The sequence below is a fragment of the Kryptolebias marmoratus genome, linkage group LG20, assembly GCF_001649575.2.
Source record: "Kryptolebias marmoratus isolate JLee-2015 linkage group LG20, ASM164957v2, whole genome shotgun sequence".
Lineage (NCBI taxonomy): Eukaryota > Metazoa > Chordata > Actinopteri > Cyprinodontiformes > Rivulidae > Kryptolebias > Kryptolebias marmoratus.
The window spans coordinates 20,526,427-20,547,868 of NC_051449.1; the positions used below are offsets into that span (position 1 = coordinate 20,526,427).

The window sequence follows — 21,442 nt, forward strand, 5'->3', positions numbered from 1 at the left end:
GTTAGCACGTCAGTCCGGTCTGACGAACAGTAGGCCTCTTCCATGTTACACTGGATATTTTAAACAAGAAAAAAAAGGTTCTGCTTTCATTGTACCTCCCGTCCACCCACAAAGTTAGAGTGTCTGGTGAGGAAAAACTGGAGATTTCTTTACAAACTCGGTCTTCTGTGCCTCTGTGTGGCCGTGAAATACAGACCGGGGATGAGCAGTGATTTTTGAATAATCAGCGTCCAGTAAAAAAAGGGATGAATTTGAAGACGTGCCGTCATTTTTTTGGTTTTTGTTTACACCGGCACCTGGTGGGGACACACTAAATTGCTTCCTAACAATACTTGGGGAGCTTTTTTTATTGTTGGACAAAACACCCACCATCCATCCTTTCTCCTGAGGAAAAAAAATGTGACAATTAACCTCGGTTGTTTTGGGAAGCTAAGATTACTCTGTTTTTCTGTTTCGATGTGTCGTTAAGGTGGATGTCCTCGCCCCCTAGTGGCGCGACATGTGTACTTCAGTGTTTTTGTTCGAATGTGGGGGGGCAGAGAAAAACAACACCTGCACTGAACTGAAGGCATAGACTTTCCCCATCGCCTTTCATATCCGTTCTAACTGAAGATCATCTTCAGCTCGGAAACGACGGAGATGTTGTCAGTTTGGTCGAATTCTGTGCGCACTCACACGCAAAACGGCGAGATCTGTTAGTGCTCCGTGTGAAGTATGTGCTGTAAATGACTCTCAGCTACTACCACACCAAACTTTAGCTCAATATCTTCTAAAATTGTAGCCATTTTGTTATAGGCTTCAGTCAATTACCTGTAGTGGCCATCTTGAATTGGGTTAACTCCCAACATGTAATCAGTTGTAGACTACTGTTGTTGCGTCCAATGGCTCATGAGATATTTGTCTAACGGACATATTTGACTTCAGGTAGGCAAAGTTTTAAGCACAGATGTGCAGTTCGTAGTGCTTTGAGTTCCACATCGAGGAGGACAGTCAGCGACTACCAGTCCAAATATTAGCTGAGTTATGGTCATTTTTGTGTTGGCTAAGGTTGGTAGGCTGTGGCGGACATCTTAAATGAAGTTGTTTAATCAGCTGTAAGGGTACATCTGAGATATTTTCCTAACAGACACACCCCGTCACAGAGACTAAAAAGCTACCCACAACATTGCTTATATGTTTTCCACAGAACCCCATTTTCAAATGTGCGAACTATCCCTTTAGGCGTCCACTCGGTGTTCTTCTGGCTCACCTTCACCTGAAGCCGTCGTCAGTAAACCTGGCATGTCATGAATATACCTGTAGGTGTTGAACTCGGTGTTTTACGTTCTCTCGTGTTTCGAGTGGCACACAGACGCCGTCACCAGTCTCCCCGGATCAGTGACTCATTGCTTCAACAATATGTTTCACATGTGTTCGGTTACATATTATGGGACGTTTTGTTGCGTTGGCGCACACGTTTTAAGGCCTGGGTATGCATTTCTTTTTCACTAAGAGATGATTTGTTTTGTTGTTTGTTTTATTTGAGGATGAGCAGGTATTTTTTTTGTCTGTCAAATGATTTTTGCCTTATCTTTTGAACACTGTTATTTTCATTTCTGACATTTTTCTTTAGTTTTTTTTTTTTACAGGTTTCTGGCTGCAATGTTTCACTGCATTAGAATCAGAATATGCAAACATTTCATGTAAATTTCCCATCCAAAGCTTTTGAAAGTAAATATATGAAAAAAAAGATCTATATAATGTAATTCCTGTTTGACTTGGTAATAAAAAACAGAGGAAATGTGTGACGTGTCCATCTCTTTTTGTTTCCCCCTTTAAGTTTGTATTTGGCTGTAACACATAGAGTGGATATATAAAGTCTGCCCACCTCAATAAAATGGCAGGTTTTAGACCATGATAAACACTTCCTGTCAGAGATATCCTGTACGACTCAACTAGGAAAAAATAAAAGGTCTTGACTAAAAATATACAAAATGAAATACCTAGAATTCCTTGAAATAATGCACATCGCCCGACGCCTTTTAAGACAGTTTTTTTCTTTTGATAAGAAATACAGTAATTTGAAGAGAAAGTTTCAAACAGTTTTGACCAAACCTTATAAATGATGCTATGCATGATCTCATGGGATCTGTCAACACTCAAAGCACACTATTTTGCCAACAAAATCAACAAAGGAATGGCTTCACCAAGAAAATAAAGATATTTGGAATGAGTGTGGGCACAAATCTGTGCTCACAATCTGACTAAATTTGAGTATTTTACATAAAAGTGGGGAAATATTTCCATGTCATGGTGTGGCCTGCTGATGGAGACTTTCCCAAAAAGTCAGAACATGATTTAAAGTATTAATGTAAGCGTGTGCACTTACGCATCTTTTTATTTTTTTTATTTCACTGCCAGTTTTTTTTATTGCCTTGTACAGGATATATGTCAACAGTACAAACACCTGGCGTTTTCAACAGGGGGTGTGTAGACATTTTACGTAAGACGTGTTTCCTATCACTGATTTTTCCGACTAAAACGTGGATAATCGACGCTGCGGTTCGTTCATACTGCAGTGACGACTCACACTTTAACAGAGAGCCCTCATGTCAAAACACGAGGCTCGTAAAATTAAAAATAAGCAGTTATTTTGAGCAGCTTACGGTGTTGTGGTCAGTTAGTGCATCAGTTTAGTTCGCCCCCACCTCGGGCCTCGCGAGAAAAAAAGCGAACTAACGGCCGCCTCGTGGTTGCTATGACAACGACAAACCCTCCGTTAAAATCCCTCCGTTAAAATCGGTTAAAAAATACATAGAAACGGACTTAGCAGGATATCTAATCGACATATTTCGACACGACACAATCTCTAAAACGCCTCTTTATCTATTTATTTATGAAAGGTCGTATTTTTTTTAATTAAATAAGTTCTTTCAGTGCTTTATCGCAGAGGAGCTACAGCTAATTGAAGAGATTTTAGGAGCTTTTTCATCCAGGTATAAACTTATTTTAATCTCTTACTTTACTGTTAATGTTAAACTGCATAAAACTGTGCCTTTAATTAATAAACCTTACATTCACTGCATTTGTAAGCTTTCTTGTTGTATTTTTGCCTCATTACTAGCTATGCTTATTGTACTTTCCCTTTTTCCTTGTCTGTTTGCTGTAACATTTATATTTATCTTCTCATCTTTTTTTTTTTTTATCTTATCTTCAGCTAGCCTAAGCCATTATCGGGGACACTGAAGGAGGAGGAAGGTGTGATGGCAGAAAAACACAAAAAGAAATTACAAATAAAGGAGAAGAAGGCCGACGGAGCCAGAGGCAAAGACAAGCTGAAGGAGTGAGTATGCTGGATGAACAATATCTCAGGATTCATATTTCATGAATTTATACCTGTTTCATACTTTTGAGCGTCTCCCAAACACCTGTTTGGTAAAAGTTTGCACTTCTGCCTTTTAAAACTAGGATTTATCTTTAGATCGGTCTGTATTCTTTCTTTTCTTTTTACGTTTCCTGCTCCCAAGCACCGAACCGGGGCCAGCTGAAGACCCCTCGAAGAGGACTACAAAGATGGAGAACACAGACCTGCTGGGTAAGATAACAGCCCCACTTTACGGACAGAGTTGCTATGTTTATTACTGATTTATAAAGAGGTTATTGATGAGTTCATAAAGCATTGATAAGCATCCATAAACCAGATTGTTTGTTCCTCTCTAAATGATGAAGAGAACAGGTAAACAATGAGAGAGGAGATTAGTTGAATGCCAGCTCACTGTTTGGCAGGAAACAGGTTTTTACAAATGCACTGCTTATTGTTTCATTTAGTTTTACATCTTAATAATAACTGCATTGTTAGATTGTAAAGTGGCACACATTATATCGTTGACAGGCAGAGGGGGATCATGTTATTTGTGTCTGTTGCCAAGCTATCCTCCACTGGCTAAACGTTAAAGAAGGAGGTAATCGTGTCCAGTTTTGAAATCAGCTCTCATCGACGTCTGCCAACACAGTCGTGGTTGTTTTAAAGACTTAACCAAACCAGCTCTACCTCTCAGCATGAGATGATCTCGGCCTAAAACACCTGACACGAGAGGCGGCGGGCGACGTGCATTCCTTTAAGGCAAGCGCTATCCAACAAGGGGCCTTTTTTTTTGTTTGTTTTTAAAGATTTCAGATATTTCTTGGAGCTAGTTTTATACTCTGCGCATCACGCTCGGCCCGTGGAAGGTTGTGTAATCGACCCGTGCAAAACGCTTTAGGGCTGCGGGACGAGCAGCATCAGATGAGCTCATCACAGGTGACAGGATGTCTCTTTCTGAACAAAACAAAAAGTAAATTTAGAAGGACGTGTTTCAAAGCAAATGATTAAAAAATGTCTCTTTGTTCACTTTGCCAGTTAAACAAGTGTTTAATTGTGTCATTTTGAGGGGATAAAACCGAGTTGGAGCCATTTTGGTCGTATCTGGCGATGTTGCATGAGGTTACACTCACAGGATGTGTTATGAATGACTCTCAGCTACTGCCACATTAAGCTCTAGTTCGATGTCTGTAAAGCTGGTGAAGTTATGACCATCTAAAACTGGGTTGACTCCAAAGGTTCATCAGCCGGAGCTGTACTGTAACATCCAATCATTATTTTTCTGTAAATTTCATAAAAACGCTCCGGTTGGTCATGAGATATTGTAAACCCAACTGTCCACCGTCGCCGTCCTGGTTCTGGGCGATAAAGACATGGCCCACCTGCGGCTGAAGGTAAAGAGCGCCACTTTAAGGAATATTTGGCTTTCAAACATCTCATTTTCTCACCACTTCTACAAAAGTCTACACCACTGAGTTTGTTTCGCAGCTTGAATAAGTTTATTAAATCCCTTTTTCTATTCAGTTTTCATCAGTGAATTAGAATTCAGTTTTATTCGACTAGCAACAACACAAGAAGCCAGCTGAAATCCTTTAAAACTTACTCTTTTATTAAATCTCAACTTTTTGAACTAATTTCACATTTCTGATCCAGCTGCATTGAATGTAGGTTTTCTTGTCTTTGTTCAGTTCGTTTTTATTGTTGAATTAAACCACATCTGGTTGAAGAGATTTGAAACCCTTTCTGGTGTAGATTTGTTTGGGTTGAAAGCTCGTTTAAGCTTCGCTTCTTCGTCGATGCTGTAGAACTGCTGTAGATCTAATCCCGTGCAGTCGTTTCCAACCTGAACACAAAGTAAGGTTTCCTTATTTTTCTGTCAGCAGGGACAGCGAAGGAGGAGGACGGTGTGACGGCTGATCTACTGAAAGACAAACAAGTCAAAGAGAAGAAGGCCGGCAGGCTGCCCGCCGACGGCAAAGAAACAACCGGCAAGATGAAGAAGTGAGGAGCAAACGGCATGTTTCTGTTCAGCTGTGGGGCGGTCGTCTGTATTCGTGCGCTTCGTTACAAACGCTGCTGAGAATCTGAGAAAGACAAGGGTTTATTTGCTTGTTGCTGTTCTTTCCACCTGGATTTCTATCGCCCGCTGCCATGACATTGGGTGACAAACGTTGGCGTGCGTGCGTGCGTGGCGGCGGGCGATATGCATTCCTTTGAGGGACGCTACCTTTTAATTCCGGCTGTCTTTCAGATCTGAGGGGACTGCGTTGTCCTTGGACGAACACAATGAGGACTTCGCCCTCAAAGCTGTGCCGGAGGAGAACACCTATCAGCTGGGTAAGACAACGGTCACTATGAAAGGCAGGTGATCATGTAACTGTCTGTGTGTGTGTGTGTGTGTGTGTTAGCAAAACAGCTCATGAAGCCCTGAACAGATTTTGTTTTCAGAAAGTAATCACCGAATGTACATCTACAATAAATTAACATTTGGAGTTAGCACAACTTAAGATGGCCGCCGACGCTGATCAACCCTAGCAAACACGGCAAAGCTGCAACTCGTCTTTACAGATCTTGCGCTCCGGTTTGATGTGGTAGTAGCTGAGCGTGATCCCCGACAAGCACGCTGAGCGGGACGTGTCACGTCATCGTCTGCTCGCTGTTTTTCGGAGTTTGACCGAAACGGCAACGCCTCGGCTCAGCGCCTTCTCAGCACGAGACGACCTCAGCCTGTTAAATTAATACTTTGCCTCAGTATAAATGACAGTAATGACAAACGCTCGGCAGAGATCTCCATCTTGTTCGTCTGCAGCGGTAACCAGCCCAACGAGGAACTGAAAATGAAGGCAAATTCTGTTCTTTGTGAAACTGAGGCTTTTCTGACTTGTTGGCCCGCAGGACCTACGAAACGCTTCCCTGTCTCCGACGCCACCGCCATCCTGAGGGAGGCGCTGAGCAGTTTCCTTAAGGAGGAGCGGTATGAGGTGCAGCGGGCTCGAGAGCTGTCCCTAACTCTGTCTGCGGTAAGCGCAAACGTTGTCCAGCGCCTCTTAGAGCCAGACCCAGCTTCGGTTCGCTCATTCGTCGTTTGCTCATCTGTCCAAAGGTGATAAGGGAGCGCGTGAAGGCCCTCCGGACCCCCAGGTATAAACTCGTCGTCCTGGTAACGGTCGGCCAGCTCAACGGGCAGGGCCTGGAGATTGGCAGCCGCTGCCTGTGGGACGTAACCCACGACACCTTCGCATCGTACTCCTTCAAGAACAGTTCTCTGTTCGGCGTCGCGTCGGTCTTCGCCGTTTATTTTGAGTGACCCACAGGCAGGAGCGCCCTGATGGGAGGAAAACGGATTCCGGTTCCTTATTTCTTAATCTTTGCTAGTTGGACAGTAATTAAACAAGAACTTTGAGGAAACATTTGTGGCGCTTTTTTATTTATTGCTAGCAAGATCCGAGAGCTGCGGAGAAATGACTTTCTTCTAGGCAGTTCTGAGGAAACACACATTTACAGGCAGATGGAAGCAACACTTTCATTTCCCCTCCTTTAGTTTATATGAGTTTGCTTTTATTTATTTATCAGCAGAGCAACCCTCCGCCGACACCGTCTGATCTGGATCAGCGTCAACATTTAATCATGTGGGGGTTTTTTTTTGTTTTTTTTGTGACATACCCCCAACATTTCCTGACAGTTTCACCAAAATCTCTCTGTTGCACTGCTGAAAACATCGCCCCCTGGTGGAGTAATGCTAAAAACAGATCATGTTAGCGTGAGCAGCTCCCGAGGGATGGAATGTGGTTTTACCACACTGATGATCTTTTAACTCTTTTGCAAAAATAATTGCCCCGCTGCCAACAGGCAAAAGTGGATGAAAGTGTTTTTGTTTGCGTCTGTTAGCGAAATAATCAGCAGATGCACATCCTCATCTGATTAACCTTTGGCACCAAATACAATTTAAGATGGCCACCACAGCCATTAAAAACAACACAAAAATGGCTCTAACTCAGTCTGTTTTACAGATATTGAGGTAAAATCTGAAGCGGTAGTAGCCGAGAGTCGTTCCCAACACATCCTCTGAGCATGACATCACACCTGAGTCATTGAAGGTGGCGGGTGATATGCATTCCTTTGACGAGGGCCAGCTCTTTAACTCTTTAATTCATCGAGTTTAAACGGGTCGCAGGAAGGTAAACTTTACGTGACCGAAGTGGCATTTTGATTCGTTATCTCAGGTTTTTTTTAAACCTTACATAAATGATGAGATAATATCTGAGAAGGAAAAAGTGTGCAAACGTAGACTTTGTAACTTTAAACTAAATCTGACTTCTTGTTGTTGAATAAGTCAAATCCATTTGGATAAAGTCTCTTATGTCAGATTGTGACACGCAGCACCATGTTAAGTTCAAAGGGCTGCAGAGGACAATATTTAACATCTGATGAACACTCACTCCATTTATTTTACTGATTTATGTAATAAGCTCAAAATAATACTTACATCTGGTCTTATGCAGTTTTCCATTAATGCACTTGACCACAGAAAAGTTTGGAAACTGCATCACATTCGTGCACTCCATCTGATGTCTGTCGCCATTTTTTATGTATTTAACTCCAACATTTTCTAGGTCAGGATAGTCTGCAGTGTTCATTTCACAGAAGTCCTCTGTACAAAAGAAACAAATAAAACATTTTCTCATTGGTTTTGTTAAATGACTGAACTAAAACCAGTTGGTGTTAAGTTGCTCTTACCTCTGCAGGTGGGGACCTCAGACCACGTTCCATCACTCTGACACACCACTGTCTCTGGACCCTCCAACTTATAAAAACTTACACATGTGTACTTCAAGGAACGCTGTCCTCCTTCTCTAACACTGTTAGGAACGTCGGGAGCATTTCCACAAGTTTTCACTGAGAAGAAAACAAAAAAATGTTTAATAAAATAAATGGGTCATCTTGTTAATCCAGGTTATCCACTCACTAATAAACACGCAGCGCTCAGCCGTCATAGACCTGCTGGATGTGGTTGATGGTGTCGATCAGGCCTATTCAACAAGCGGCCCGCGGGCCAGATTTGTCCATTTTAAAAAATTATTTGGACCCCACATATTCCAAAATGATTGGTCTGAATATTTTGCTAAAACTTTACATACTGGAACTACTTTCATACCTTGAGCATCATATGAAGCTAGTAGAAGTCTGCCACTGCATTTAGATAATCTTTGGTAACCATGACAACAAAGAGGGGTGGGTAAACATGCACACCTGTAACAAGCTGTCTGATGATCCGGTGCCAGAGGAAGCTCCTCACGTTCACGCTGTCCATCCCTTCATGCGCTCTACAGCTTATGTTGTGAGTCATTCAATTTTATCTCTCCAAAAAAATAACACTATTTTAAAATACAACCCAGTAGTTGGGTCATTGTGTCAAAAGTAAATAAAAGCAGAATGCGACGATTTATAAATCTTCTGAACTCATATTTAATTCACAGTGGAACAGAGTTAACATATCAAATGATAAAGCTAAGAAACTGAACCATTTTGCTGTCATCGTATTCAAAATTTCTTCATTTTTTTCCTCAAAATGTTCTTAGTTTCAACATTTGGTGTGTTTACATTGTTCCGTTATGAGTAAAAAGTGGTTTTATGAGGTTTGTGAAAGCAGCATCATAACGCGACAGAGAAGTAAGGTATTAAAAAGTGATTTTGATCATTTGCTCATTTCAACAAGCAGCAACACAGAACTTTAATTATTTTAATGCAACAAAAACACTTTAACTAAAATCCCCATTTATTATAGATTAGAAGATTATTCATTGCTTTTATTGCTCAGAGCTTGTATCCTGGTTGATCTTATCCAAAATGCACAAGACACATAAAGATCTTTACATATAAGATGTATAAAGATCTAAATAAGATCCAGTTCATACCAGGGAGTAAAACAAGTCCTGGGGTTTGATTAGATCTTAGTTTCCCCACATCAGCAGGTCTACTGGTGTTTCTGTACAATTACCGATGCATCACATCGTCTAAACTGTATTATTTAAACACAAAGACGTTTCAGTTTCGCCCGAGTCCCATTTATCCTAACCTCAATCCTAACTTTGTAACAGAAATGCTCCAGCAAAACAATCAAAACGAGAGTTACACTGATCGATATTATTCCACAGAATTGTGGTTTGTTTTTATTTTTATTATTGTCAATTATTCTGACAGTTTAGCACTACATTGCTTTGGAAGCCTGAGTTTTGGATTAAAATAAACAAATGAACTAATTTGATTTTATTTATAGATTAAGTCCTTTACTAGATATAACATGCTGAAAGTGCTCTCCAGTTAGTCTATTAAAAAATAAAATAATAAAAAAAAAGGTCTGATTTGCTCTTAAATTGTGTATTTATGTGTATTTTTTACTTGTTTCATTGTATGATTTTTAAACTAGTTTCTCATTTTTAGGTGATTTTTCATCTCTGACTCCCCTATAACACCTGTACATGTTGATTCTTTTTTTACTTTGTCTGATCTGTTTATTTCTATTTATTCATTTATTTCTATTTAGTGCAAAGAAAACACAACTAAGACAACACAAACAAACCGTTCTTACTGTCGGTGGGCGGGGCTTCACATCCGGGTCCCGCCGCTGACCCCTCACGTGACCGAGCAGGATAGCAAACATGGCGGAGGTAAGAAAGTGAAATAAATATTTGGGGGAAAAAAATAAATACATATATGTTCCTGCTCCGGAACGGTGTTCTCGGCTGAATGTCCGCCCGGTTTTTTTTCCCCCGCTGCGGGGGTTTTAGGCGGAACGAAGCGGCGGCTGTGCGCTCCGAGAGGCGGAAGCTGAATTTATTCGAGTCCCGAGTGTTCAGTAAAGTTCGGATTAGCTTCGTTAGCTCCGCGACGGACGGTAGCTGCGATGTTTAAGCTGCTACTTCAGTGTGCGCGTACTTTCCTCGAAGCCTGGTGGCGATTTGAAGCAGACGGGGCTGGAGGAAGTGACACACAGGCGGAGACGTTTCCGCGTCGGCTTGAATTAATGCTGCGAATTTCAACTTGAACGCCTCTGCCCGTAAATTAACGAAGGGGAATTAAAAGCTGCCCCATAACTTGTAATTGAAGTCAGCGAGTTCAGAGGACGAAGCCAGCTCGTTGTGTGAGCTCGGAGGTTTTCTTGGAGCCCAGCAGGGTTTGATGCAGTCTTTGTTTCTCCAGCTTCACATCAGGCGCGCTTTTATTTCTCTGCCGCCCCCCCATAAATAAAAAAACACCACTCTGTGAGGATAAAGAGCAGCCACACGTCTCCTGTTTCACCTGAAGCATTTATCCTCATCTGTAATCCTTGTACAACTTTGTTTATGTTTCTGTTTCTCTTGTTTTTTTCAGCCCTCCCTCGGGAATTCGAGCCCAGGTAGCTGATTTACTTCAAATAAATCTGTTTTTGTTTGGATAAACAGCTGGTATTTACACCCATTTTCTAATTTTAACATGTTGATCCTCCTATAATTCCCAATCTGACATCATGATCCATCTTCCATTGCAGATCTGTTTATCGGACTTTGATCCTGACCGTGTGTGTTTTCTCGGCGTTGTGGCCGTTTGTTGTTTTTCAGGAGGTTCGGCAGGTTCGGACGACCACGACTTCGACCCCTCGGCGGACATGCTGGTCCACGACTTCGACGACGAGCGCACCCTGGAGGAGGAGGAGATGCTGGAGGCGGCAGACGAGGCCAACGCCAACGAGATCGAGGATCTGGCACGGGTTCGTGGGACACTTCGCCTGCATTTAGCCGTAGTTTGTGTGGACGTTTCCCAGTTTGGGCTTCTGATTATATTGGAGGGACTTCTGTAATTTCTGCTGCTCCTGTTTATCCACTCATCAGAAAATGTTACTGTATGGACATCTTGTGTCGTGTACTGCAGTGAGACAAGTGTTTAGATATGAGCACAAACCATTACTGTGAATTTCAGTAGTTTTTAAAATTTGATTTGATATATTTCACTTCAAACAGGTTAAAACAAATGAAATAAAACAAAGAGAGAGACAAAATAAATAAATACTAAAGGTAGTAATGGAGGAAAACAAGTAAACTGTTTGAAAGGCAGCAGGAAGAAGTGGAAACTTATTTAATCCTACCTCTTATTTTCAGCTGATAATATATAACCCTGCGTTTATCAGTAATGTATAGTTAATAGCTTGTTTTTATATACATTTTATATTTCTAGGCAAGAAAGACAGATCAATAAATAATATATTACATACAACCTTAATAGCATAAATTAAATATAACCCCATATTCTTAAACTTGAAGAAAAATCATTAAAATAATAAGACAATATCCGTCTGATATAATTCCTAATATACTTGTCTGTTGTATGTATTTATATAACATCCTTGTTAGTTTTAATATATACCAAAATATACAAAATCGTGTTATATTATTTCTACATATTTGTGTTTCTCCCTCTCTCCCCTGTGCTTTGTGAAGATCAGGGTTTTGTATTTAAGGTCTGGACTCTGTTTTAGTTCCACTTTCAGTCTGTTTTATAGTTTGGCTCCAGTTACATTCATAGTAAATGAATGTTTACGAAGGTTTGAACAACTGTGGAAAGGCAAAGAGAATAATAACATTTATTTATTTATTCTGTAGAAAGTAGAGAAAGGACTCTGAACCTGTCAGGTATATATATTTTTTTCTAACAGGAGGGGGAGATGCCAATACAGGAGCTGCTGAGCCTTTACGGTTACGGGAGCAGGTCGCCAGCAGAGGAGGAGGAAGATGAGGAAGACGAAGAGCCCGAGGAAGAGGACGAGGAGGACGAGGACGAGGAGGAAGACCTCGATAACGACGAAAGCAGCCGAAGCACCGGCGAGCTGAAAAGAACTGAGGTACGTTGTGGTTCTGCTGCTGTCTCTGGGCTGACGTGAGTCCTGGAAGGTCGGGAATATTTCCTGAAACCAGAACCAGTAAAAAAACCTTAAACGGATGATGATCAGTGAAACGGGTTGTTGATACAGGGTTCAACCCAAGGGTCCTGAGATTTATTCCAAAACTCAAATACAATTTTAAAACGAATGCTGATGGCACATCTTTGCTATAAATGTGTTAAATATAAAAACCATCAGTCATAATAAATAGTGCCCACGTGACGCCACACTCCCCCTCGTCGTCATTCCGCCGCGGCAGAGGAGACGTCGTCTCTAGTTGCTGGCTGTAGTCACAGTGGTCGCTTCCTGTCGAGTTAAAGGATGCACTAACTGCGCAGACGGCTGGGAAAAGCGTCGTTTTCACCACATTCCGAAAATCAGGAAACATGAAGGACCTCAGGCAGAGGAGCTGTGTGTGGAACGTCTGCGACTCTGGAGAACATCGACCGCAAGGATCTGCTCGGACCAAGTAATGTTTAAAAAATGAAACGTTGTGTTAAGTAATGTTAGAGTAGGGCTGTATGTGTGCTAGAGTTACAAGTTTCATGGTTTAGAGCGTCTCTGCTTTAGAGAACCCAGCTATGCTACGTGCTAAACCCCACAGCTAACGGTGCGGTTGAAGAATTCAATTAAAAGTTAAAAGATTTTGTCAGTATCAACAAATAGAACAGCAATAAAAATCTGTTGAAACGCTGGTTGGATGAGTCCGTAGCTCCTCCACGGTGTAGGGACACTTCCTGTACCGGTGTCGTCGTAAAAGATGAGCAGCAAATTGTCGCTCGTCAGACATTTTATATTTTTTTCACCTCATATGTTGTCTAGCGTTTATCTACCAACAGTGGAGACTTGTGGGAACTATGACTTGTTAAAAAATATTGTAGCAGTTGTTTAGGCTGTAGGTCTTGTCACGATATCTTTATTTATTTATTTATTTTTGTCTTATTGGAAGTGTTTGTACATTTCAGCCAGTGATGACTGGAGGTTTCTTTTATGTGGGTCTGAAATTAAAAAGTTTGAGAATCGTTGTTCCAACCGTTTGCTTGAGCCGTCATGGAATGTTGACGTATATTTTGGTAACTAAGGGGCTGCGGTCTCGTCATCCTGAAGAAGCGGGTTTAAGCTGATGGTGGATTATTTTGGTATTTTAAAATGTTTCCGCAGAAGGCAGAAATATGATGAAGACCTACCGTATGAATGTCTCGTTTTTCACCTCGGATTTCCACCTGAAAAGTCAAAGTGTGACGCTTCTTCCAGAGACGGCTCGCTCTGGAACTGAACTGCTCCAGAGCAGGTGACGAGTTCAGCCTCTGTTACCATGGCGATCCAGTCAAGCTCAAATAAATTGATATGGTTGAATGATGGTTACACATTACTCCTTGTTAATGACACCAAACGTTCCGACGGTGGTTTCTGGCTGAACAGAAGTTCAATATTTAACTCGTTCTTGCTCACGTTTATAGTTTGATATAAAACTGAAACAGAAATGGCAGAACAGGGATATGATGCTGCTGAAATATTCTTTAGAGGGGAAGCAATATCAATCTTTTGATGGTTTTTTATGCTGCTCCTTATTTTACAGTTCCAACTTGAATAAAATTCAGTTTTTGTTTTTCTTTGGACGAGTTATGTATAGTTATAACATTCTGGCAAATGTTTCTGGTTCAACGACCATTTAATAAACATTTTACGTGTTTTTACTCGTGTCCAAAATAAACCAAAGATAAACGAGAAATTCCAAATGTTTTCTTTCTGTCATGGTTCTAATCAGGAAGTGTTTAGCTGGGAGACGGAATGACCTCAAACTTGACATTTGTTGTTCACGTTTCCGTGTTTGACCTCATTTAAAGCGGTCTCCATCTTTGGCGTGCGTGTTTGTCTTTTCAGGGGGAGGATTTCAAGACCTCGCCGGGGCAGGTGGGCGAAGCCAAGACCATCTCTGAAGGCCGGACGCGCTCGGTCAGATCGCTCGGCACGGCAGAACTCATTCGCCCCCAGAGGCTAAAATACTTTGAAAGTACGTGCTGCCCTCTTGTCTTTGTGGTGCTGCGTGTGAGTGTTTGAAAAGTGCGGTGTGTGAGGTTCTTTGGCTGACGGTCCCATCATGCTTTAGGTAACAATGACGCAGAAGAGGAGTCGGACGAAGATGAGGACTATGTTCCCTCTGAAGACTGGAAAAAGGTAAGGGCTTCTGTTCTTAGTGGGTGGTGGAACCAGAGATTCAAAGTCACTCAAACAACGATGTTTCCCAACAGGAGATCATGGTGGGCTCCATGTACCAGGCAGAGACCCCCGTTGGACTGTGTAAATACAAAGACAATGAGAAAGGTAAACTGACTGGACATCAGCTGAAGTGGCTCCTGCACACACTGGGCTGATCTCTTTTGAATGTGCCCTTCAGTTTATGAAAACGACGACCAGCTGTTGTGGAACCCCGACTGCGTCCCCGAGGACAAAGTGGTGGAGTTCCTGACCGAGGCGTCGAGGCGGACGGGAGACGAGAAGGGCGTGGACGCGATTCCCGAGGGATCCCACATCAAAGACAACGAACAGGTGACGCGGACACGTCCGGAGCCGGATGACGGTTTATTGCTGTTGCTGTGACTCACCCAGATGTGTCTGTCCTGTCCCTCCCCCCCTGCAGGCGTTGTACGAACTGGTAAAGTGTGACTTTGACACCGAGGAAGCTCTAAGACGGCTGAGGTTTAATGTAAAAGCAGCGAAGGGTGAGCAGAGTCTTCTTCGAATAATCCTCTTATTTGGCTTCTCCAATGTAGTGTGCTTGTTCAGGTCCCGACTTTCAGATCTACAGTGGGTTGCAAATGTATTCTTTCCATTTTGTTGCCTGACAATCTAATTGAAATATAAATAATGGTTCTCCAAAAAAAGACTCCAGTCAGTCCACTGGGAGTTGAGCCAAACCGATTCAAGATGGTCGCTTGAATTGGTTTATTGCAGCCAGTTGTAAAACACAAAAATGGCTATAAATCATCCCTTTTTACAGATTCCGTGCTATAATTCAGTGTGGTTGTACTCCAACTGCTGCTCGTTGCACTTTAAGCTGGCATCTCACTGGCCTGAGAGGAGTCGGTGAACGGAGTTCTCCGTCTTTCACTTTTGAGTCGTAGAGGTGCGCAGCCTTGTTGCTCGCGTTCTGAACATGTTCAACAAAATAGATGCGACGCCTTTCTTTTCTGGAAGTAGTCACAAAGTCGTCGTGGGCGACTCCAACTCGCCTCAAGGCGGCTAGAGTTGTATTTCGACACCTGGATGGGAGCTGTCTTCTGACAGAAAACATGTCCAGACCTTAAAATCCCGTCTGATTATAAATGTTGACAATTAAGCAACTGGTCTAAATCGACCCGTCTGCGGTTCTAAAGTGTACTCCAGCAGATTCAGCTTAAACGTGGGGACGGTGGCTACAAATCGAGCAGAGTTGGGCACAGGTTTGCAAGCCAAATAGGCTGTGATTTTCAAAACCTGGTTGCTTAAAACGCATCAGCAGCAGCAGCACGGCTCGTTGGTCACTCAGAAGTAAATGAAACTGCAGCTAAAAATCCTGTATTTTCTCACCAAATTTGAGTCACCAACTCATAGGGGTGGGTGATATTGCCAAAAAATGCTATCACAATATATTTTTTTAAAATACCTCGATAACGATATCACAGACAATATTCCACATTTTCTGCTTTTTAATTTTTTTTTCAACAAAAAAGTTTCACCAAACGAGATGATGTGGCGCACCCCTACCAACTCGTCTCCCAGCAGTCGTGTTTCAGCTTTAACATTTGGAGGCAGCTGTGTTAGCAAAATGAATCCCTCAACCCACCTAAGAGGTTTTACTGAAGCTCTCAGAAAGTAACCAGGATATACCTCAGGATGTACCCCCGTCAACCCGACTCACTGGTAGTAGCTGGGAGTCATTCTCTCCTCAGAGCTTCACATGTGAAATCCATGTCGTTGCACATGGAGTTCTGTTAACGATTTGACCAAAATGGCTACATATTTGTCATTGCTGAACATGGGATAATCTCAGGAAACTCAAGAATCAAAGGCGGCGGGTGACATACGTCGAGAAATGTGAGGCCTTTAATTCATCATAACATCCTCTCACTGCAGGGACTTTTTTGACCAACAGGCACCAGTTTGGCTAACCATCAGCTTGACTCATACAGGTTTATGATCGTTTTCTTGGTAAATACTGAAGCTACTTCCACCCCAAACTTTTAGCTCTGTGTTGGTAAAACTGACTGAGTTTTAGCCATTTTTGTGGCCATTTTTTGTGCCTTGCTAACGTCACCATCTTACATCGAGTTGACTCCATAAAATAATCAGTTACAGATGCTTACTTTGAGTTTTTTCACGAGATATTTAACTAAAAGAGAAACGCGCACACAAACACCAACAGACAATTACAGCGAGTCCCTGTTCGAAGTTCTGACAAGGTAAAAAAAAAAACGTCTAGATTGAAATGTTTAATTTTCTTGAGTTAGTTTTTGTGTCGCACTGCTTTGTAAAGAAATGCAGCCGTCTGAAGAGAACCAGTCCCTCTGCTGAAAGCTGCGGTTTGAGTTTTTCTGAGCGCTGCTCTAACGCCAACCTTCTCTTTAACAGAAGAGATATCCGTCTGGACTGAAGAGGAATGTAGAAATTTTGAACAAGGACTAAAATCTTACGGGAAAGATTTTCATTTAATACAGGCCAACAAGGTGAGACAAGTTCATTTGTCCTGGTCTCTTTTTGACGTTGTGCTGAAACGACCTCTTCAGACGACAGTAATAATGGTTGTTTGTATGTGTGCTGAACTAAATCTTTCAGGTGAGAACTAGGTCTGTAGGAGAATGTGTGGCCTTTTATTACATGTGGAAGAAGTCTGAGCGTTATGATTTCTTTGCACAGCAAACCAGACTCGGAAAACGGAAATACAACCTTCATCCTGGTGTCACGTAAGTCTTCCTCCAACAACAGGCGGGCTTTGTTGCTCTTATTATTCAGAGCCGGCGTTGAACGCACCGTCGGGAGCGATGTGTGTGAAGTTAGGCGTCGCGCGGGCCTGTTGAGTGTGTGTGTGTAAGGAAGTGTGTGCTGCTGTTGTTGCAGAGACTACATGGACAGGTTACTGGACGAGACGGAGAGCGCCACGTCCAGCAGGGCAGCGTCTCCTCCTCCCACCACCTCCAGCAGCAGCACCAGCCACTCGGAGAGGGAGGACAGCAGCAGTCAGAACGGTCAGCCCCCCCCCTAAACTCAATTCACACCTTAGTCCTAAACCTAACCCCTAACCCAAAAACATAATTTCTCCTCGCAGTTGGTCCTCACAAGGTAGTATATGTTAGGAAAATTGTCCCCACAATGTATCAAATACATGGCCACACACACAGACACACACCTAGGGATGTCCTTTATTCAAGCAAGACAAAGCCCTTTACAGGATAAAACTAATTCTGTTATTTCTTGAATTGAGTTTGGGGGACAAGTGACAGAGTTGTAGTTTTTTTGTTTGTCGTTGCACGTGTTGTGGGTTTTATTTTAAACCCCCCTACCCCCACCCCCCACACACACCCTCTTGGTTTTCCTTCTGTTTTTGCTGCCTTTAGAGCTGCTCTGATATAGAACATTAAAGGTAGACAGAGCCATCAGTAGACAGCTCTGGTCACGAAGAACGATGTAAATATTTGTGGTAGCTGCAGTGCACAACAGGAACACCTGGGGGCAGTATATTGCTTGGGGACTTTATTGTTTCCCTAGACTGAAGACAGTCGGGAGGACATGGACATATTCTTACACTGAACCCAAAGACTGTAACTGTAGGTAGACCTTGAACCTGAAGATGAAGATGGCTCCAGGACAGGTTGTAACAAGGTTTCTGCAGAAGTCTTGTCCAGATTTTCTATTTTAAGGTCCTAAAATACATTCAGTTGTCCTAAATTTCACTCATTCTGCGTCTTCCATCAGCTTATTTTTGTGCTGTCAATCATTCGTTCTGTGTTGTAGTTTTATTTCAGAGGTTATTACGCCATAACAAAACTACAAGTCCCATCATGCAGCAGCCCTATCAGAAGTTCCTTGGTCTTCATGATGTCTCATGGTTGGTGGTAGTCCTCACTAGTTAGAGGTGTTGGACTGGTGTGGGTCCCGGGGTCCGTCAGAGCAGGTGTTTATATACCGACAGGTGGATCTGAGTTAAGGTCGGACATCGTTTGAATTTGAACGATTCCGATTTGTTTAGAAGGCACTCTTCTCTTTGTTACACCGACATCTTTCCATTGGATGCTGTGGTGAAAGGAGCACCTGATGGAGTCTTTAAACTTAAGTTTCAAGTTGTTAGGCAACAAAATGGAAAGAATCCTGAGAGAGGGGGTGAATACTTTTGAAATCTAATACGGACAGGAGCAACTAGGAAGTAGAACGCTACACAGTGCTGAAAATTAGGCTACTTTTAAATCATTTTAAGATCAGCTTTCATCTGCTGAGATTTCCAATCAAACTTTTAATCTTGTGTTGGTTAGGCAGGAAGTCTCTTAATCGTATCAACAAATATGTTTTTATTTTCATCAGGCGTCGCCGGTCACCCTGTGGAGGGCTCTCAGTTGCCCCCGGCAAACCCAGTCAAACCTGAGGGGGTTCAGACCAACGGTCCCTCTCATCCAGCCGAGGCTCCTCCGTCACTTCCGGACAATAACTCCAACGGCTGCAGCCAGCTCAGCTCGCCCAGCCACGACCGAAACGGCTCTCTGGAGCCGCTGCTCGACCACAAAAACGCAGCAGCGGCTGCGACGGCGGCGCCCGACAGGCCCGCCAAGAGGTGCAGGACAGAGGCGGAAGCGCTGGGCCAAAGTAAGGTGGAGCCACCTAAAACCCACGAGAACTGAAGGTTCCGGGACTCCGCAGAGAAACCGACCCAGGGAGACGAGGCTTGGCAGCATCTCTGAAAGACTCGCTCAAGGAAGTCCAAAGGTTACTGAAGGTCGTAGTTCAGGAGTGCAGCCACCCGACGACCCCCCCCCACACACACACACGCTCCCCCCAAAGTACCGCAGCAGAACCACACCGTACGTCTCCATCACGTCTGTCGAGAGTGTTAAAAAAATAATTTTTTTTTTTTTTTTTGCCAAGAATTTTCTTTTACTATTTGTACTTCAAACAAAAATCGACCAGTGATATTTTTTTACGCCAGAGATATTTATATTTTTTCACCAAAAAGAAAAAAAAACAAAAGAAAAAAAAAAGGAGAGAGAAATGATAGGCTGCTGGTGTCGAAGCCATTTTGTTCGCCGGACACAACGGGACATGTCGTAAAAACAAACCGTGATGGAATTTGTCACAAAGATGCAAAAAACAACAAAAACCCAGGAGGAGCCAGCCGCCGCCGCCAGCCGGGCGTAGTTGCACTTTGATTGTACGTTTGTCGGAGCCCAGCAGAAACCCGTCTTCACTCCTCTCCTGGTAAAATGAACCCGCAGGTTTGTTTGTGAAAAGCAGCCGACATCAGTGATGTCCCGATCAGAACTCACCTCTGTATTGTTGGGGGGGATTTTCAGAGTCGACGCTTCGCTCCACGCTGCTTTGTTTGTACTAGACAGAAAGTTTGTGACTTCACATGTAAAAGTTTGTATAGATTTCTTACCTTCAGCAGTCCATGTTTTTGATTTTGTTTAGTCCCCCCCCCCCCCCCCCCATCCATAAGCGTCCGTCTGTATTTTCGGGTCTTCCTCGTCGGCTGTGTTTTTATGTTGGGGAAACCTTTTAGCTGAAGCTTCTCTGAGTTGGATGTAATTTCAAAACTAAATCAGCCATTCCTCTTTCCCGTCGTCTGACAGTACTTCCAGTTGTCGTCCATGTTTCCTGCAGAGAAGCCACGTCGTGTTTGCTTGTACTGCTCGCCTTTCGATTTCAGATAATAATAAAGTAAAGCCCTCGTGGAGCGCTTCGTTCCAGCTGTTGGGAACTTCAGAGCGACGCGTCCTGGTACAGCAGCTGTTCAGCTTTAATGTTTTACTGACAGAAAAAGATTATTTTTACAGTGCCGAATCATGTAATGTTTTTTTTTTTCCCTTTCTTTCTTTTTCTGCGTAAAGATGGCAAATAAAATTGAAGTGTAATCCACAACTGGCCCTTAATGGAGTAACTTTGAATATATTTAATAAATGTACTGATGAATGTGAGTTGTCATGATTTTAGTTACACAATAGATTAAAAGTACTCCTACAAACAGAGTTAAAATCAGAATAAAACCATTTATTTGAACGATTTCTTACACAAGCATCTGCATATTTAATCAAGAAAAGGAATTGTGTATAAAAAGTAAATCTCACCACTGATTTAATACATAATAAAATAATTGCCTGCCTGCGAGCAGTACGTATTATTCCACACAGATGATTCCTCCTCGTGGAGTACGGCGAGGATCGGGACCGGACTCCGCGGTTTACGCCTTTTCTGTTTGACACGATCCAAAACGTTTCAGGTCAGCTCACAGACACGGTTCAGAGACGTTCGGACCGGCTGCTCTTACTTGTGTGTTCCTGAGTGAAGGTGATGTAGGAGTACACCAGGCTGCCGGCGATGCTGCCGAGAAAAGCCCAGAACCAGAATCAACAAACCTCAACACATCGCAGTGGTAGGAGCAGTACTATTAATAGTACCAGTGGTAGTAGAAGCAGTAGGAGAAGTACTAGTAGTAGTAGTAGCAGTAGTATTAGTAGTAGCAGTAGTAGTAGTATTAGTAGTAGCAGCAGTAGTAGTAGCAGTAGCAGCAGTAGTATTAGTAGCAGCAGTAGTATTAGTAGTAGCAGCAGCAGTAGCAGCAGTAGTAGTAGCAGTAGCAGCAGTAGTATTAGTAGCAGCAGTAGTATTAGTAGTAGCAGCAGTAGTATTGGTAGTAGCAGTAGTAGTAGTATTAGCAGCAGTAGTAGTAGCAGTAGCAGCAGTAGTATTAGTAGTAGCAGTAGTAGTAGCAGTAGCAGCAGTAGTATTAGTAGTAGCAGCAGTAGTAGCAGCAGTAGTATTAGTAGTAGTAGCAGTAGCAGCAGTAGTATTAGTAGTAGCAGCAGTAGTATTAGTAGTAGCAGCAGCAGTAGTATTAGCAGTAGTATTAGTAGTAGCAGCAGTAGTATTAGTAGTAGCAGCAGCAGTAGCAGCAGTAGTATTAGTAGTAGCAGTAGTAGTAGCAGTAGCAGCAGTAGTATTAG

At 42.7% G+C, this 21,442-nt stretch overlaps 3 protein-coding genes and 1 long non-coding RNA gene across 8 annotated transcripts in view; 2 read left to right on the forward strand and 2 right to left on the reverse strand.

Moving 5' to 3' along the window:
- The first annotated feature begins 2,482 nt into the window (after window positions 1-2,482).
- On the forward strand, window positions 2,483-6,739 carry LOC108238284 (tctex1 domain-containing protein 1-B-like). 2 transcript variants are annotated; one of them, XM_037972996.1, is made up of 7 exons: window positions 2,483-2,975; window positions 3,197-3,322; window positions 3,507-3,574; window positions 5,224-5,341; window positions 5,592-5,677; window positions 6,236-6,360; window positions 6,444-6,739. In XM_037972996.1, the coding sequence occupies exons 2-7, from the start codon at window positions 3,243-3,245 to the stop codon at window positions 6,645-6,647; spliced, it is 681 nt and encodes a 226-aa protein (XP_037828924.1). In that variant the 5' UTR covers window positions 2,483-2,975; window positions 3,197-3,242; the 3' UTR covers window positions 6,648-6,739. The 2 variants fall into 2 exon arrangements, with proteins under 2 accessions (XP_037828924.1, XP_017275740.1); XM_017420251.3 differs by having other exon boundaries at window positions 2,487-2,975; window positions 5,221-5,341.
- Window positions 6,740-7,927: 1,188 nt separating this feature from the next.
- Window positions 7,928-8,233, reverse strand: LOC108238266. The gene is made up of 2 exons (XR_001808674.3): window positions 8,078-8,233; window positions 7,928-7,991 (listed from the first exon to the last, which is right to left on the reverse strand). It is a non-coding gene; the product is annotated as an uncharacterized LOC108238266 (long non-coding RNA).
- A 1,676-nt stretch (window positions 8,234-9,909) lies between these two features.
- On the forward strand, window positions 9,910-20,357 carry mier1b (mesoderm induction early response 1b, transcriptional regulator). 3 transcript variants are annotated; one of them, XM_017420215.3, is made up of 13 exons: window positions 9,910-10,008; window positions 10,712-10,736; window positions 10,939-11,087; window positions 12,030-12,215; window positions 14,139-14,268; window positions 14,365-14,432; window positions 14,507-14,579; window positions 14,653-14,804; window positions 14,896-14,977; window positions 16,866-16,960; window positions 17,070-17,197; window positions 17,352-17,479; window positions 18,810-20,357. In XM_017420215.3, exons 1-13 carry the CDS (start codon window positions 10,000-10,002, stop codon window positions 19,121-19,123), a joined length of 1,539 nt encoding a protein of 512 aa, XP_017275704.1. In that variant the 5' UTR covers window positions 9,910-9,999; the 3' UTR covers window positions 19,124-20,357. The 3 variants fall into 3 exon arrangements, with proteins under 3 accessions (XP_017275704.1, XP_017275705.1, XP_037828923.1); XM_017420216.3 differs by having other exon boundaries at window positions 17,151-17,197; XM_037972995.1 differs by lacking the exon at window positions 9,910-10,008 and having other exon boundaries at window positions 10,720-10,785.
- Window positions 20,238-21,442, reverse strand: part of LOC108238259 (UDP-glucuronic acid/UDP-N-acetylgalactosamine transporter) — a 7,541-nt gene continuing 6,336 nt past the window's right edge. Inside the window, exons 12-13 of one of the 2 annotated variants that reach the window (XM_017420223.3) lie at window positions 20,767-20,819; window positions 20,238-20,690 (exon numbers count right to left, since the gene is read on the reverse strand). In XM_017420223.3, coding sequence (XP_017275712.1) covers window positions 20,680-20,690; window positions 20,767-20,819 — 64 coding nt within the window. In that variant the 3' untranslated portion in view covers window positions 20,238-20,679. Of the gene's footprint in view, window positions 20,820-21,442 lie in introns of both variants that reach the window. The other variant, XM_017420222.3, reaches the window with a different exon arrangement.

Bases quoted from the DNA above. Each gene is read 5' to 3' on its own strand.
- mier1b (XM_017420215.3), top strand. The intron at 14,433-14,506 runs GTAAGGGCTTCT...GTTTCCCAACAG, and splicing joins CCTCTGAAGACTGGAAAAAG to GAGATCATGGTGGGCTCCAT. The intron at 14,580-14,652 runs GTAAACTGACTG...TGTGCCCTTCAG, and splicing joins ATACAAAGACAATGAGAAAG to TTTATGAAAACGACGACCAG.
- LOC108238284 (XM_017420251.3), top strand. From the start codon at position 3,243: ATGGCAGAAAAACACAAAAAGAAATTACAAATAAAGGAGAAGAAGGCC. The intron at 3,323-3,506 runs GTGAGTATGCTG...CCTGCTCCCAAG, and splicing joins GGCAAAGACAAGCTGAAGGA to CACCGAACCGGGGCCAGCTG. The intron at 3,575-5,220 runs GTAAGATAACAG...TTTTTCTGTCAG, and splicing joins GGAGAACACAGACCTGCTGG to CAGGGACAGCGAAGGAGGAG.